General features: G+C 42.0%; 1 protein-coding gene across 1 annotated transcript; it reads left to right on the forward strand.

The window, feature by feature from the left end:
• Positions 1-5,667: 5,667 nt before the first annotated feature.
• LOC124271486 lies at positions 5,668-7,559 on the forward strand. The gene is made up of 4 exons (XM_046706639.1): positions 5,668-6,015; positions 6,696-6,859; positions 7,012-7,249; positions 7,340-7,559. The coding sequence occupies exons 1-4, from the start codon at positions 5,681-5,683 to the stop codon at positions 7,557-7,559; spliced, it is 957 nt and encodes a 318-aa protein (XP_046562595.1). The 5' UTR covers positions 5,668-5,680.
• Positions 7,560-15,438: the final 7,879 nt, after the last annotated feature.

The raw sequence follows: 15,438 nt of genomic DNA on the forward strand, positions 1-15,438 counted from the left end.
TATTCCAACCAGACGGGTGTATACTGGTGGTAGCCTGGGAGACTGATTTAGTCCAATGGTATGACCACTGTAGTGTCACGCATTCTCAGACAGCGATCATTTGTTTGTTTGTCCTTTGGGGCAAACCGTTCACTAAGTTCATTGGACTGTATCATCTCATGTGCACACTGACAACGGTAAGGACTGTGACAATTGATAACCAACGTAAAAAGCTTAATATAAATATAATAGAACCGCATTAACTTCGAAAAGCAATTCATTTCCCTTACACGTAGAAACCCCTTGTGCTGTGTATCCGGTTTACTACCGTGAAGTACACAGCAACGATTTGTGATAGAAAAGTATAATACTTTATGGATAGCAACTTCTTTATTTGTTATGATGCGACGTTTCGGTATAGCTTCTTATACCGTTGTCAAGCAAGAGTACAGTAATACAGCACTGAACCGACTTATATACATGTAACAGGGATTAAGTAAGACAACATGAGGGAAGGATGTCAACTTCTGTAGTGTAGGTGGTAAACCCAATGGCAGAAAACGAGTATATCGTGAACTTGATTCTCGTTTTGCGGAGACTTAAGGAGACCCTTCATCAAGGTCGAAGGACAAAGCTTTAGTTTTTAGATGCCCCTGGTCATCTCTTGAAATTGTAGATTGATGATGATGATGATCATTACAATTAAAATGATTTCTGGTTTACGTCTGGTATACAATGTCTATATTTCATATATATCATGTTATCTACTATAGATAAAATATGAATACAATGAAGACTATGTTATGTAATTGTCATGGGCAAGTTCATTTCTAAATTAGGGGTGGCCTGATTTTTATCATTCTGCATACACGTTTTATGAAATGTTGGCAGAATGAGAGTAAACCATTTGAATGACACGACTTTGCGGAATATAATTTTCTTCACATAATGGGGCGGTGGGGTAGCCTTATGGTTAAAGCGTTGGCTCGTCACGCCGAAGACCCGGGTTCGAATCCTAACGTGGGCACAATGTGTGAAGCCCATTTCTGGTGTCCCCCGCCGTGATGTTGCTGGAATATTGCTAAAAGCGGCGTAAAAACCAAACTCAGTCAGTCAGTCAGTCTTCACATAATATGTAAGTACAGTCCGTTTCAGTCAGAAACGGACCGATGAATTGCAAATTTTATCATTGTACAAAATTGCCACATAAATATAATTAGTACACATGTTTATCATTTACTAATACCCAACAGCTTTCTTATATTTGAAAATGTTCCGGACTCCACCAAAAAAGTTCTTTAAGAAACTATCATTAAAATTTTGACACATTTCACTAATTGTTACGAGGGAGGAGTGCAGAGAAAGGGACAGCCAGGTGTTAGAGAAGCGCGTGCACAAGTGCCCATCAAGTCATTGATTCATTAGCCTGTGCTGTGCCGTCTCCACCCTTTCTCGTACACCTGGCTGTCCCTTTCTCTGCACTCCTCCCTCGTAGCAAATAGTGAGCTGTGTCAAAGTTTTAATGATAGTTTCTTAAAGAACTTTTTCGGTCGAGTACGGAATTTTCAAATATAAGAAAGCTGTTGAGTATTAGTATATGATAAACGTGTGTACTATTTATATTTATGTGGCAATTTTGTACAATGATAAAATTTGCAATTCATCTGTCCGTTTCTGACTCAAACGGACTGTAGCAAGAATATACTCGGAAACGTCGTGTCAGACAGATCTACTTACTTTCTTTTGGTAAGATGTCAGGGATAAGCGTTGACAAGAGAGGGTAATTCTCACCTCTGTTGTCTATTCCAACCAGACGGGTGTATACTGGTGGTAGCCTGGGAGACTGATTTAGTCCAATGGTATGACCACTGTAGTGTCACGCATTCTCAGACAGCGATCATTTGTTTGTTTGTCCTTTGGGGCAACCGTTCACTAAGTTCATTGGACTGTATCATCTCATGTGCACACTGACAACGGTAAGGACGGTGGCAATTGATAACCAACGTAAAAAACTTAATATAAATATAATAGAACCGCATTAACTTCGAAAATCAATTCATTTCCCTTACACGTAGAAACCCCTTGTGCTGTGTATCCGGTTTACTACCTTGAAGTACACAGCAACGGTTTGTGATAGAAAAGTATGATACTTTATGGATAACAACTTATTTATTTGTTATGATGCGACGTTTCGGTATAGCTTCTTATACCGTTGTCAAGCAAGAGTACAGTAGTAAAGCACAGAACCGACCTATAAACATGCAACAGGGATTAAGTAAGACACCATTAGGGAATAGATCGAAGGCATTAACAACAACAACAACAAAGGGATAGGTAATAATACAATAACAATGGGAGGAAGCCAATATTGAGGAGGCGGAACAAGGTGTACATAGCAGATGGGGCAATAATACAATAAAATGGGAGGAAGCCAAGGTTGAGGAAGCGGAACAAAGTATACGTGGCAGATGGGGTTAATTGGCAATGATGGCTAGAGTGCTCTGTTCTGTTGTTTTTATCAGTTATTTGTAGGCGTTTTTGAAGTATATCAGGCATTAATAGACAGTCCATGTTGCTCTTGTGGAGATCAGAGTGAAAACGCCTTACACTATTGTTTTTAATTGCGGTAACTATATTCAGATAAGAACTAATGTGTATTATTATACTACCGGCTATAACCTGAATACCAATATTAACGGAAACAAAGAACTTACCCACTGTGAAAACCAGAAAATAGTTGAATGCGTCCACAATTTCATCTTCAAGACACAACGCTTTAAATTTTCGCAGAAAAATAATGAACTTAAAAAAAACCACTTCTCATAATTGGTTTATCTTTCTAGAAATGGATTGTTAGACTCACCAAACCGCAACTCTCTATTTATGTTTACTTGGATGATAGTGGTACTTGTTTTTGATGTAATTTGTACACGTGTATTGTTTATATGAAAGTCACTATCGATGACGACACATGCTTCACTTAAATTTTGTATTATATGTTGTATGGGAGCGGTGTTGATATAAGCTGTATAGCTTGTTCACCAATCCCAATTCATTTTTATGAATAAAAATATGTTTAAACCAAATTACTGTCCCAAAGAATGCACAAGTAAAAATGACATTTTACAGCGTGATCCTTGTTCAGTTATGTTCCTGTGAAGGTTTTAGCATTAACCGTAACGTTGTAAAAACAACGACTGCCCACTGTCCAGACCTAGTGGACCTTGACGACATAATCCTGCAAACCGACCAGTTTCTTTATACACCCGTCCAATGGACGGACTTACGGGACCTAACCGCGTGTGAACCACCCATGTATGTGGTTTCGGACAGCACGGAAAAGCACGGGTGGTAGCAGTGGCAAAGTCAAAGACCGGTTACAAGGTTCCTTCTCCTACCATCAGGTAATTATAACCTTTTTCTCCCCAGATTTACAAGGTTACTTCTCCTACCATCAGGTAATTATAACCTTTTTCTCCCCAGATTTACTACATATACTTCTATTTCTCCTACCATCAGGTAATTATAACCATTTTCTTCCCAGATTTACTGCATATACTTCTATTTCTCCTACCATTAGGTATTTATTTATAACTGGACTTTAATCCGGTTGCAAAATGAAAGTTTGCAGTATTGTGTGTAAAGGTTGCTGAAGATCAGTTCTAACCGGATCTGCAGGGGTTTCATGGTGGAGTCTAGGTGCTGGCAATAGGTTACTGAAGATCAATTCTAACCGGATCTGCAGGGGTTTCATGGTGGAGTCTAAGTGCTGGCAAAAGGTTGCTGAAGATCAATTCTAACCGGATCTTCAGGGGTTTCATGGTGGATGGGTGTGTCTAGGTGCTGGCAATAGGTTACTGAAGATCAATTCTAACCGGATCTGCAGGGGTTTCATGGTGGAGTCTAGGTGCTGGCAATAGGTTGCTGAAGATCAATTCTAACCGGGTCTGCAGGGGTTTCATGGTGGAGTCTAGGTGCTGGCAATAGGTTACTGAAGATCAGTTCTAACCGGATCTGCAAGGGGTTTCATGGATGAGTGTAGGTGCTGGCAATAGGTTACTGAAGATCAATTCTAACCGGATCTGCAGTGGGTTCAAGGTGGAGTCTAGGTGCTGGCAATAGGTTACTGAAGATCAATTCTAACCGGATCTGCAGGGGGTTCAAGGTGGAGTCTAGGTGCTGGCAATAGGTTACTGAAGATCAAATCTAACCGGATCTGCAGGGGTTCCATGGTGGAGTCTAGGTGCTGGCAATAGGTTACTGAAGATCAATTCTAACCGGATCTGCAGGGGTTTCATGGTGGAGTCTAGGTGCTGGCAATATTATATCAGTGAAGGTGTTGTTCTGTATATATCTGGCCGGTCATTTCCCCCATCCGGACACTATCCCTCCCAAATATATATCTGGCCGGTCATAGCCCCCATCCGGACACTACCCCACCCAAATATATATCTGCCTAGTCATTTCTTCCACCCGGACAATATCTCACCCAAATATATGTCTGGCCGGTCATTTCCCCTGCCGGACAATATCCCACCAAAATATATATCTGGCCGGTCATTTTCCCCATCCGGACAATATCCCACCCAAATATATATCTGGCTGGTCATTTCCCCCATCCGGACAATATCCCACCCAAATATATATCTGGCCAGTCATTCCCCCATCCGGACAATATCTCACCCAAATATATATCTGGCCGGTAATTTCCCACACCCGGTCGGCCGGTCATTTCCGAACCTTCCTGTTTTGTGGTTGTTATTTCCATCAAATATCAGTAAGAATGAATGAACAAGAAGTAGTGTAAAATACATGTCATTCTTTATAGCCTCATAGTATATATAGTACACGTGTCATGCAAACATTGGATAGAGTGAGACGTAAATAAACAATTCTCTCTCTGTCTGGCATGATGCCCTGACGTCGTGAGTGGTTATGTTGTAGACACCTTCATGAGCATCTCCTGCGTCCGGGGGTCTTCCCACTTACCCAACTCCTATTGTTTCAGTAGAAGAAATCACCGGGGCATGATAATCCCCAGGCTGACAAGCTGACTAAAGTTAAGGAATGCACTGTTAAGCCTCTTTGTCCCTTCACTGTGGTCAGAGGGTTGGACGGCCCATTCCCACTTACCCATACTGGGGGGATTAAAAGAGATAAACAGTTACGGGTCAGTGACTGTGCAGGGCGAATGCGTTACCCCTGCTTTGGCTGTGACATAACTAAATAAGGCATTAAAGGGGATTATCACGCCCCAGTGATTTCTTCTACGGAAACAATAAGAGTTCGGTAAGTGGGTAGACCCCGTCAGCTATATCACAGGAAACTGAAACAAAGACGGTAAAATATGTACCATTATTCAGCCACAAAGGCGTTGATAAAACCGGTGCAACATGGGAAATATGCCTCAGGCCAAACGTGAAGACAAATGCCTGCAATGTATCACTTATGTGAATTGATGGACTAACACTTGTTGTTTATTTTCATCCATGGATAGCATTGGAATATAAATCTCTTTTCTTTCATTTCTTTCAGAATCCGAACCATGAAGACTTCTTCCAGCATCACATTCCAACTCTTCTTGCTGTTCTCTGTTGGAGCCTTGGTGATTGTATACAAATCTTACCAACCAATTACGATTTATCAGCCGCGGATAAAGCCGCACTCACTTTCTCAAACATGTCCAGATGTACTAAAGTATATGGTGGCAGGTTCCTGGGCAACACGGAATATCTCAAAGAAAGAGGAAGATGAGATTGAAGCATTTTTACTACAAGGCCTGTACGCTTTAAATGGAAGCGATAAATTCGAATTGACGGATAGAAGATGCGGAAACCTTGGCTACTATCCATGGAAGTCAAAAGACAAAATGGCTGACTGGACCCGAGCATTGTGTAACCCCAGGGGAGGTAACCCTTGTTGCTATAACAACAAGTGTCAGATGAAAACGGTTAAAGAATGTGCTTGTAAGAACTGCCATGACCTTCGACCACAGATACATGCTGAATATTCAAAATGGATTCCAAGAGATTCCAGGTAAAACTATTGCTAAAATATATACAGTATATAAATGGAAAATTGAAATATGAAATGTCTGTTTCTCAACTTTCCTTTGCATCGACTAACAATTGACTATCATTATTAATATTTTTTACAAGTTCACAATATGAATTATGCGGTTAAGTATCGCGGAAACGTTCCGATCCATCGAAATCAATATGCCAGCAACAAATGTCCTGGTAAAGTCTACTCACGACTTAACGAAGTGTTTAGCGCCGCTCTCAGCAACATCCCATCTGTGTTATGTCATGCATACAGTCAATCCAGTGAGTGAGTTTAGTTTAGTGAACCAAGTCAGCGGGCCTGACCACCCGATCCCTTTAGTCGCCTATTATGACAAGCATGGGATACTGAAGATCATTTCTAGCTCGGATCTTCAGGGGCGACAATCTAGTGAATATGTTCATGCGTTCAGATATCTAGGTAAGAACATATTCCCCCAAGTTATGGGTTCATGGGGCGGTGGGATAGCCTAATGGTTAAAGCGTCTGCTCGTCATAATGGAATCCCGGGTTCGATTGCTCACGATTGCTTCACAGTGTGATGGTAATTTCTGGAGTCCCCGCCATGATATTGCTGGAATATTGCTACAAGAGGCGTAAAACTCAATCGCTGAAGGTTCCTCTGTGAAATAAACATAGGTTTTATATGCTTAGATGTCAAGTGGAAATCTTCACCCCCAAAGCTGCCTGTGACCTGCTCCAGGGAGGCACGTACCACTTCTATGGGGATTCCCTTGTCAGAATGGTGTTCCTAGCCCTCATCATCATACTAAAGGGAGATAATCAATATGGCGGACTTCGACCAGATGCACCTGAGGGTATGTATCAAATTGTTTGTTCATTGTTACTATAGATTGCATATATACACAAACGAATGTTGCTTTTTATTCGATGGATAAACCTCATTTCTTAGTGACACAGTATTGTTTCAATGCAGTTTAATTGAATGTTTACAATATTTTGTTTTCAGATGTTAAGAAGAAATGTTCTGGAATGTATGTCTTTCCCACACGCAACTGTCGGAGATTTCTTGACTACACCCCGACACTCTGCAATGGGACAGTAACTGTGCTGTTCCGTCATTATCCACAGAGTTTGGACATTCCTAAGATGAAAAAGGACGTGGAACAGATTGTGGGAAAACCAAAATCTATCATCTTCTTCGGTGCTGGTGTATGGCAACAATTTAACAAATTTGCAATGACAAAGTATGCCTTGGAGGTGATCTCCTTACGAGCGAACAATACCTGGCCCAGACTGATATGGTCAGGTTTTCATTATTTTGGCCTGTTCCACAGACGAGTTGTACCTACATCAGACAATGAACACGCAGAAACCTTCAACGTGTATATGAAGGACTTCCTGGGAGCGTCCAGTGTCCCGTTTTTTGATACCTTCAATATGACGAAAGGAGTGAGGAGTGTGGATGGTGTGCACTATGGTCCTGGGGTCAACTTTGTTAAAGCTCGGATATTTTTGCACTACATGCTGGAGCTAAAGCGCCAAGGAAAGTGGTAAAGACACGTGTTAGAATACCGTCCGACTCTTTTAGTGTAAGGGTTTATACATTGAGTGCTGGAAGAATCTAAATTTGTGAACTGGGTGTACTGTATCTAGTAAATAACTCGGGGCGAGTCGGGACGACAAGACTCACCCCTACTAGGGACGATTCAGCTCGTAGAGACTGACCTCCTCGATGAGCTGGGGATGATCCAAAACGAAGGGACTCACCCTTACGACGAGCTGGGGATGATCCAGGACGAAGGGACTCACCCTCACGACGAGCTGGGGACGATCCAAGACGAAAGGACTCACCCTTACGACGAGCTGGGGATGATCCAGGACGAAGGGACTCACCCTCACGACGAGCTGGGGATGATCCAAGACGAAAGGACTCACCCTCACGACGAGCTGGGGATGATCCAAGACGAAAGGACTCACCCTCACGACGAGCTGGGGATGATCCAAGACGAAAGGACTCACCCTCACGACGAGCTGGGGATGATCCAAGACGAAAGGACTCACCCTCACGACGAGCTGGGGATGATCGGGGACGAAGGGACTCACCCTCACGACGAGCTGGGGATGATGCAAGACGAAAGGACTCACCCTCACGACGAGCTGGGGATGATCCAAGACGAAAGGACTCACCCTCACGACGAGCTGGGGATGATTCAAGACGAAAGGACTCACCCTCACGACGAGCTGGGGATAATCCAAGCCGAAAGGACTCACCCTCACGACGAGCTGGGGATGATCCAAGACGAAAGGACTCACCCTCACGACGAGCTGGGGATGATCCAAGACGAAAGGACTCACCCTCACGACGAGCTGGGGATGATCCAAGACGAAGGGACTCACCCTCACGACGAGCTGGGGATGATCCAAGACGACGAGCTGGGGATGATCCAAGACGAAGGGACTCACCCTCACGACGAGCTGGGGATGATCCAGGACGAAGGTACTCACCCTCACGACGAGCCGGGGATGATCCAAGACGAAGGGACTCACCCTCACGACGAACTGGGGATGATCCAGGACGAAGGGACTCACCCTCACGACGAGCTGGGGATGATCCAGGACGAAGGGACTCACCCTCACGACGAGCTGGGGATGATCCAGGACGAAGGGACTCACCCTCACGACGAGCTGGGGATGATCCAAGACGAAGGAACTCACCCTCACGACGAGCTGGGGATGACCCAAGACGAAGGGACTCACCCTCACGACGAGCTGGGGATGATCCAAGACGAAGAGACTGACCTCACGACGAGCTAGAGACACGTCCAGGAAGAGCGGTGCCCAGGGCTCTCGCGGTTTATACCCGGACTGTCGACAGCAACAAATAACCCTTTCAAATTACTTGTCGACAGTCCGGGGAAAGGGAGATGAAGTTCTACATGAGTGTCTTCACGCCCAGTGTTCTCGAAATTAACAAACCAATTAAAACAGAGAGCGATATATATAGAAGACAATATATTTATTTAGTCAATATAACAACATGTATGTATCATATGTCACACAATATAACATATTTGTATATTTATTTCATAAATCTCACACGATATATTTGTGTCTGTGTATTATAGAAATAAGCGATTTCTACATGTGTAGAAGCAATAAATATATAAAACATGAGTCCAGATATTTCTTCTAATCTGTAATGTTCAGCCAGGATGAAGCAACTCTGACACATGGTCTGTGTAGTTCAAGAAGGTTGGCAAGAAGGTGGGCCTTCAAGGACCGAATCCTAGCGTCGATGATTCGGTAGCGACATTTTCGGGTGGGATCTCTGCTGTCCTTGGATCTGCTGAAATGTAACTTCAGCAGCTGACTGTTCTTTTTGGCAGCATTCGCACAACCCCAAACACATTCGGATGTGTCTTTATGGCATACTTGTTGATTTTGTTGTGCCAACCTTCCAAATTATTGTTAGTTCTGTGTCCATCATTTTCAAAATGATTCCAAGTTGGCAGAGTCCATGGACCTTCTACCCAGGTGGTAGTAACGCAATCCAAATGTATCCAAATAAATGTTTTCAACAGCAAATCAATAACCCTCCTACTCCCAAGACAAAATAAGTTGTAAGCTCTGTTTCTTACCGGTATTCTTTTTGCATGTTAAATTCCAAAATGGTAATCCTTCCAATCGCATAACGTAAAATAATAGTTTGTTTGCAAACTTAATTCTCTTACAAATTGTTAAAAAGACATTCTCTATAATTAACGTAATTCATTTACTTGTGAAACGAACATAGCCACTTGCAAATCACTAAGCAAACATTCTCTTTCACTAATTAACACCGTCACGGTATGTTGACCTCGCGATGTCGACACTCCGGGTTTTTTTTGTTCTGTCGACGATTAGCAACATTCTATTTTTCATTTGTCGACAGATCGGGCTGACACCGGCTCTCGCCGGGGTCTCAGCTCCGCCTCGCGTCGCTGTCACAGAAAACGGTCCCACCAGCTGTGTGGCCAGGGCCAATACACTCACTTAAGTGCACTTCAGCACCCTTCACCCAGCATTACTGAGTGTGTAAATATTTTGTTCGGGAACATTTCGGAGATTGCAAATAAACTTCATAAAATACCTTAAGTGTTTCGATATCATTGGAATAACAGAAACACGGTGTTACGATTTAGATTTAGAAACTAACTTTCCTGATTATAAATGTATCTCTAAAGATGCAGATAAATATCTACTTTCGGAAAACCTTCTGGTGGGATGTCAGCATTGATACGCAATCAGTATAGATGCATGAAATGGCATATAATTACACTAATGCTGTATTTATATTGTTTGACCATGCCATGTTTGGGCAGGAATATGACATCCTATCTGCTTTTGTATTCAACCGGAAAGTTCCATATGGTATGATAAGTTATATACAGAATGTAGAAATGGAATAATATCATTTCAAGAGTCACTTTTAGAAATTGTTTCTGGTTTATGTACTCTGTGGCGGAGACTTTAATGCTATAGTCCGTTTGGCTCAAAAGCGGACCGATGAATTGCAATCTAACTCGAAAACTGATAAACATATTATACTCAATGAAACGCTGCTCATTATTAAACATCAGACCAACTCCGTGAGTCTTTTGCCGAATTTATATCCTAATGATAAAAGAGTTGTTTAACAAACTATCATTAAAATATTGACACAGTTCACTATTTGTTACGAGGGGGGAATGCAGAGAAAGGGACAGCCAGGCGTACAAGAAGCACGAGCACAAGTGTCGACAGAGTTATTGAGTCTTATACCTGTGCTGTGCTGTCTCCATCCTTTCTCGCACACCTGACTGTTCTCTCTCAACATGTTTTATTTTCGGTGAACAGAAGCAGGACGTCGGCATCGTACACATTTTGTGTTTCATTACTTTCCTTAAAAAGTGTACTTCCGTAGGTTATTCACCCCTTGCCTTCCTTCAACCTGAGATAACTGACCTTAACAGGATAGCTGATAGCTGTGTAGTAGAACATCTTGTATGGCAGCATCTCCCCTTGCCTTCCTTCAACCTGAGATAACTGACCTTAACACGATAGCTGATAGCTGTGTAGTAGTACCTCTTGTATGACAGCATCTGCCCTTGCCTTCCTTCAACCTGAGACAACTGACCTTAACAGGATAGCTGACAGCTGTGTAGTAGTACCTCTTGTATGGCAGCATCTCCCGTTGCCTTCCTTCAACCTGAGATAACTTACCTTAACAGGATAGCTGATAGCTGTGTAGTAGTACCTCTTGTATGACAGCATCTCCCCTTGCCTTCCTTCAACCTGAGACAACTTACCTTAACAGGATAGCTGATAGCTGTGTAGTAGTACCTCTTGTATGGCAGCATCTCCCCTTGCCTTCCTTCAACCTGAGATAACTGACCTTAACAGGATAGCTGATAGCTGTGTAGTAGTACCTCTTGTATGACAGCATCTGCCCTTGCCTTCCTTCAACCTGAGATAACTTACCTTAACAGGATAGCTGATAGCTGTGTAGTAGTACCTCTTGTATGGCAGCATCTCTCCTTGCCTTCCTTCAACCTGAGACAACTGACCTTAACAGGATAGCTGATAGCTGTGTAGTAGTACCTCTTGTATGGCAGCATCTCTCCTTGCCTTCCTTCAACCTGAGACAACTTACCTTAACAGGATAGCTGATAGCTGTGTAGTAGTACCTCTTGTATGGCAGCATCTCCCCTTGCCTTCCTTCAACCTGAGATAACTTACCTTAACAGGATAGCTGATAGCTGTGTAGTAGTACCTCTTGTATGGCAGCATTTCCCCTTGCCTTCCGTCAACCTGAGATAACTTACCTTAACAGGATAGCTGATAGCTGTGTAGTAGTACCTCTTGTATGGCAGCAGGGAATGATTTCTTCTGCCCCACCACGAAGCACATGTGATGCATGTGGTCTCACCCACACGAAAATGGGTACCCGATTGGATAAAGTGACTATAACTTTCTAGTGCCTAACAGTCAGCTTGGGTTATCCGGGGTAATAATAATCAGATTGTCTGCTGTGAGCGGGATACCTAGACTGGAAAAGGCGCGATAGAAAACAAATCTCATTAAAAGAGCACATGCAACAATCTTTCTGTTTCTGTCATATGTGTTCGTAGTCAGATGAGACCCGTGAAGATCCGCGAGCAATAACTTGGTGTTTGGAGACTGTGCGCTATAGAAGATGACTCATTATTATCATTATTATCATTATTATATTTTCGGCTTCCGGTGTTCGAATCACAAATTCACCATGGGACTCCTGACTTTAAGATCCAGTTTTTCCTCTTATAAATATATTCTCTTGTTTAGTTTCTTGCTCGTTGAATTCACAGTTCTTATACAGTGCCTAAAACATCCGAGTTCTCACTTTAGGAGCAATATCCATCCCTCATGAAGACGTGCGGAAACTCGCAGTTAGGTAAAACGTGACAGACAGACAGACAGATTATTTATTAGAGTCTCACCTCATTGACATGAAATAATACAGCATAAAATACAAAAATAATACATGAGCCACTCCATTTGGAGTTATGAGACACTATCTGTTAAAACCATGTACAATGATAAAATACACTTTGATATGAAAAGCATAAATTTGATTATAAGCATATTCACACATACATACATACATACATACATACATACATACATACATACATACATACATACATACATACATACATACATACATACATACATACATACATACATACATACATACATACATACATACATACATACATGCATGCATGCATACACATACACACACACATACATACATACATACATACATACATACATACATACACACACATATATACATACATACATACACACACACACAAACATACATACATATATACATACATACATACAAACACACACACACATATATATATATATATATATATATATATATACATATACATATACACATACATACATACATACATACATACACACATACACACATACATACACACACACATATATAGATACATACATACACACATACATACATACATAGGGAATATATTAAACATAAAATATGTAACTAGGAATTGTACAATTTTTCTATTCGTTTGTCTAAAACAAGTTTACATGTTTTGGCACATAAAATGGCTATCACAGTGCAAGATAACTAGCAGTATTACACTCGGGCCACACTTCAGCACACCTGTCGAACATCATTGTAGAGAGGACATCGCAGAAACACGCGGGTTTCGTCTTCGGTACAGTCATTATAGTTAAAACAAACTCACTCTGCAAAAGAAAGGTTAGCATATCGGCCAGTTTCTATCCTGATAGGGGCGACTCCACATCTAAACACGGCTAACACTCTTCTGTGAGATTTGGCCATAGGGATAATGACGTATGCCTCAGCGCCGAACTCCGTCTTGAAACAACATTGTCGCATAGATGGTGGGGTAGTCTAGTGGTTAAAGCGTTGGGTTGTTACGCTGAAGGCCGGGGTTCCATTCCTCACATGGGTACAATGTGTGAAGCCTATTTCTGAAGTCCCCCCGCCGTGATATTGCTGGAATATTGTTAAAAGCGGCATAAAACCATACTCATTCACTCTGATCGGCCGAGTATGAAAAATCCCAGAAGAATCATCGAAAAAGAGGTGTTATGTCTGTGTACTCTTATTACGTTTCCGACACATTTCTCCTCAAAAGAGTATACTTTTTTTGATTGACGACATATTGAAAAGAATGTTGTACAGCTTTTGTGCAATTTATAGAGACTGTTACACGACGCAAGTGAGACACACTTGCTCGAGTGTAATAATTTCTTTATTATCCTATTTTATTCATGTATATTTGTGAAGTAAAACACGGCAAGTCAGTGTGACGGCCCTGTTAATTGACGTCACTTTCCATTGTTTAATGACGACGAAATACAGAAACAATGGTTGCTAGGCAAAATTGATATGTGCACATGTGCACATGTGATATATATGACACTAGTTATGTTTCACCATAAGGCTAATAAGACGCAATATATAGACATGCAACAATCTTTCCGTTCCTGTCATATTTGTTCGTAGTCATGTGAATGATGTGTAAGTATAATGACCACATGCCACAATCGTTTCTGTCATATTTCTTCATCGTCATTTGAATGATCTTTACATTACCGACCCCTGTAAAAGGGCACCTGCAAAGATGTTACCGTTTCTGTGATATTTTCTTGTAGTCAGCTGAATGATATGTAAGTATAAAAAGAGCACGTGCAAAAATCTTATTGATTATGTCATGTTTCTTCATAGTCTGAATGACGTTTACGATCAGTGTAAGAAAAAGCTAGTGCAAAAATCTTACCGTTTCTGTATTTTTAGTTCGTAGTCAGCTGAATGACATTCGAGTTTAAGACCTGGGTAAAACAGCACTTGCAACAATCTTACCGTTTCTGTCATATTTCGCCGTCGTCAGTTGAATGACATTCAAGTTTAAGACCTGGGTAAAACAGCACTTGCAACAATCTTACCGTTTCTGTCATATTTCGCCGTCGTCAGTTGAATGACATTTAAGTTTAAGAGCTGTGTTGTGCAGAGAGTTCAGGTCACAAATTAGTTGAAGTTAGGCAACGTTGGGCTCGGAGAGTCCTTGGATGGGTGACCATGTGTGGCAGCTTGACCTGAGAGTTTCTCACCTTAGGCAAGTGAGTTTGTTCAAAATTGCCTCTGTTCACCCAGCAGAGAATGTGTACCTAGTGAAACAGGCAGCTTGGGTTATCCAGAGTCATAATGATCAGATTGTCTGCTTTGAGCGGGATACCTAGACTGGAAAAGGCGCGATAGAAAACAAATCTCATTAAAAGAGCACATGCAACAATCTTTCTGTTTCTGTCATATGTGTTCGTAGTCAGATGAGACCCGTAAAGATCCTGGTTAGAATAGTGATCTTCAGAAACCAATGCTTGTCGTAAGAGGCGAGTAACGGGATCGGGTGGTCAGGCTCGCTGACCAGGTTGACACATGTCATCGATTCCCAACTGCGCAGATCGATGCTCATGCTGTTGATCACTGGATTGTCTGGTCAAGACTCGATTATATACAAACCGCCGCCATGTAGCTGGAATATTGCTGAGTGCGGCGTAAACCTAAACTCACTCACTCGTAGTCAGGTGACTGCTATTTAACTTTACCACCTGTGTATAAAGAGCACCTACAACATACATATGAAACAATTGGTCCCACAGGCAGCTGGGGACACATTCACTTCCCAGCATGCATGCAAGCTGTGGGTTCGGCTGGTGTACTGCACAAGGAAAGCATTGTACACGAGCCAGTATCACATTACAGTGGTATGTTTGTCATGGTCAGTGTGTAATATATTACTGTTACCCGCAGGCTGTTAACGTTGCAGCAAAGCATGGTTTTAAATATGGCCTAATG

The sequence above is a fragment of the Haliotis rubra genome, unplaced genomic scaffold (genome assembly GCF_003918875.1).
Source record: "Haliotis rubra isolate DU_JTF1 unplaced genomic scaffold, ASM391887v1 Scf1603, whole genome shotgun sequence".
Taxonomy (NCBI): domain Eukaryota; kingdom Metazoa; phylum Mollusca; class Gastropoda; order Lepetellida; family Haliotidae; genus Haliotis; species Haliotis rubra.

What these genes read in the sequence shown, in the direction of transcription:
- LOC124271486 (XM_046706639.1), top strand. Translation starts at nt 5,681, where the DNA reads ATGGTGGCAGGTTCCTGGGCAACACGGAATATCTCAAAGAAAGAGGAA. An exon ending in TCGACCAGATGCACCTGAGG is followed by an intron (nt 6,860 to 7,011) that starts GTATGTATCAAA and finishes TTTTGTTTTCAG; the next exon opens with ATGTTAAGAAGAAATGTTCT. An exon ending in AACAAATTTGCAATGACAAA is followed by an intron (nt 7,250 to 7,339) that starts GTATGCCTTGGA and finishes CCTGTTCCACAG; the next exon opens with ACGAGTTGTACCTACATCAG.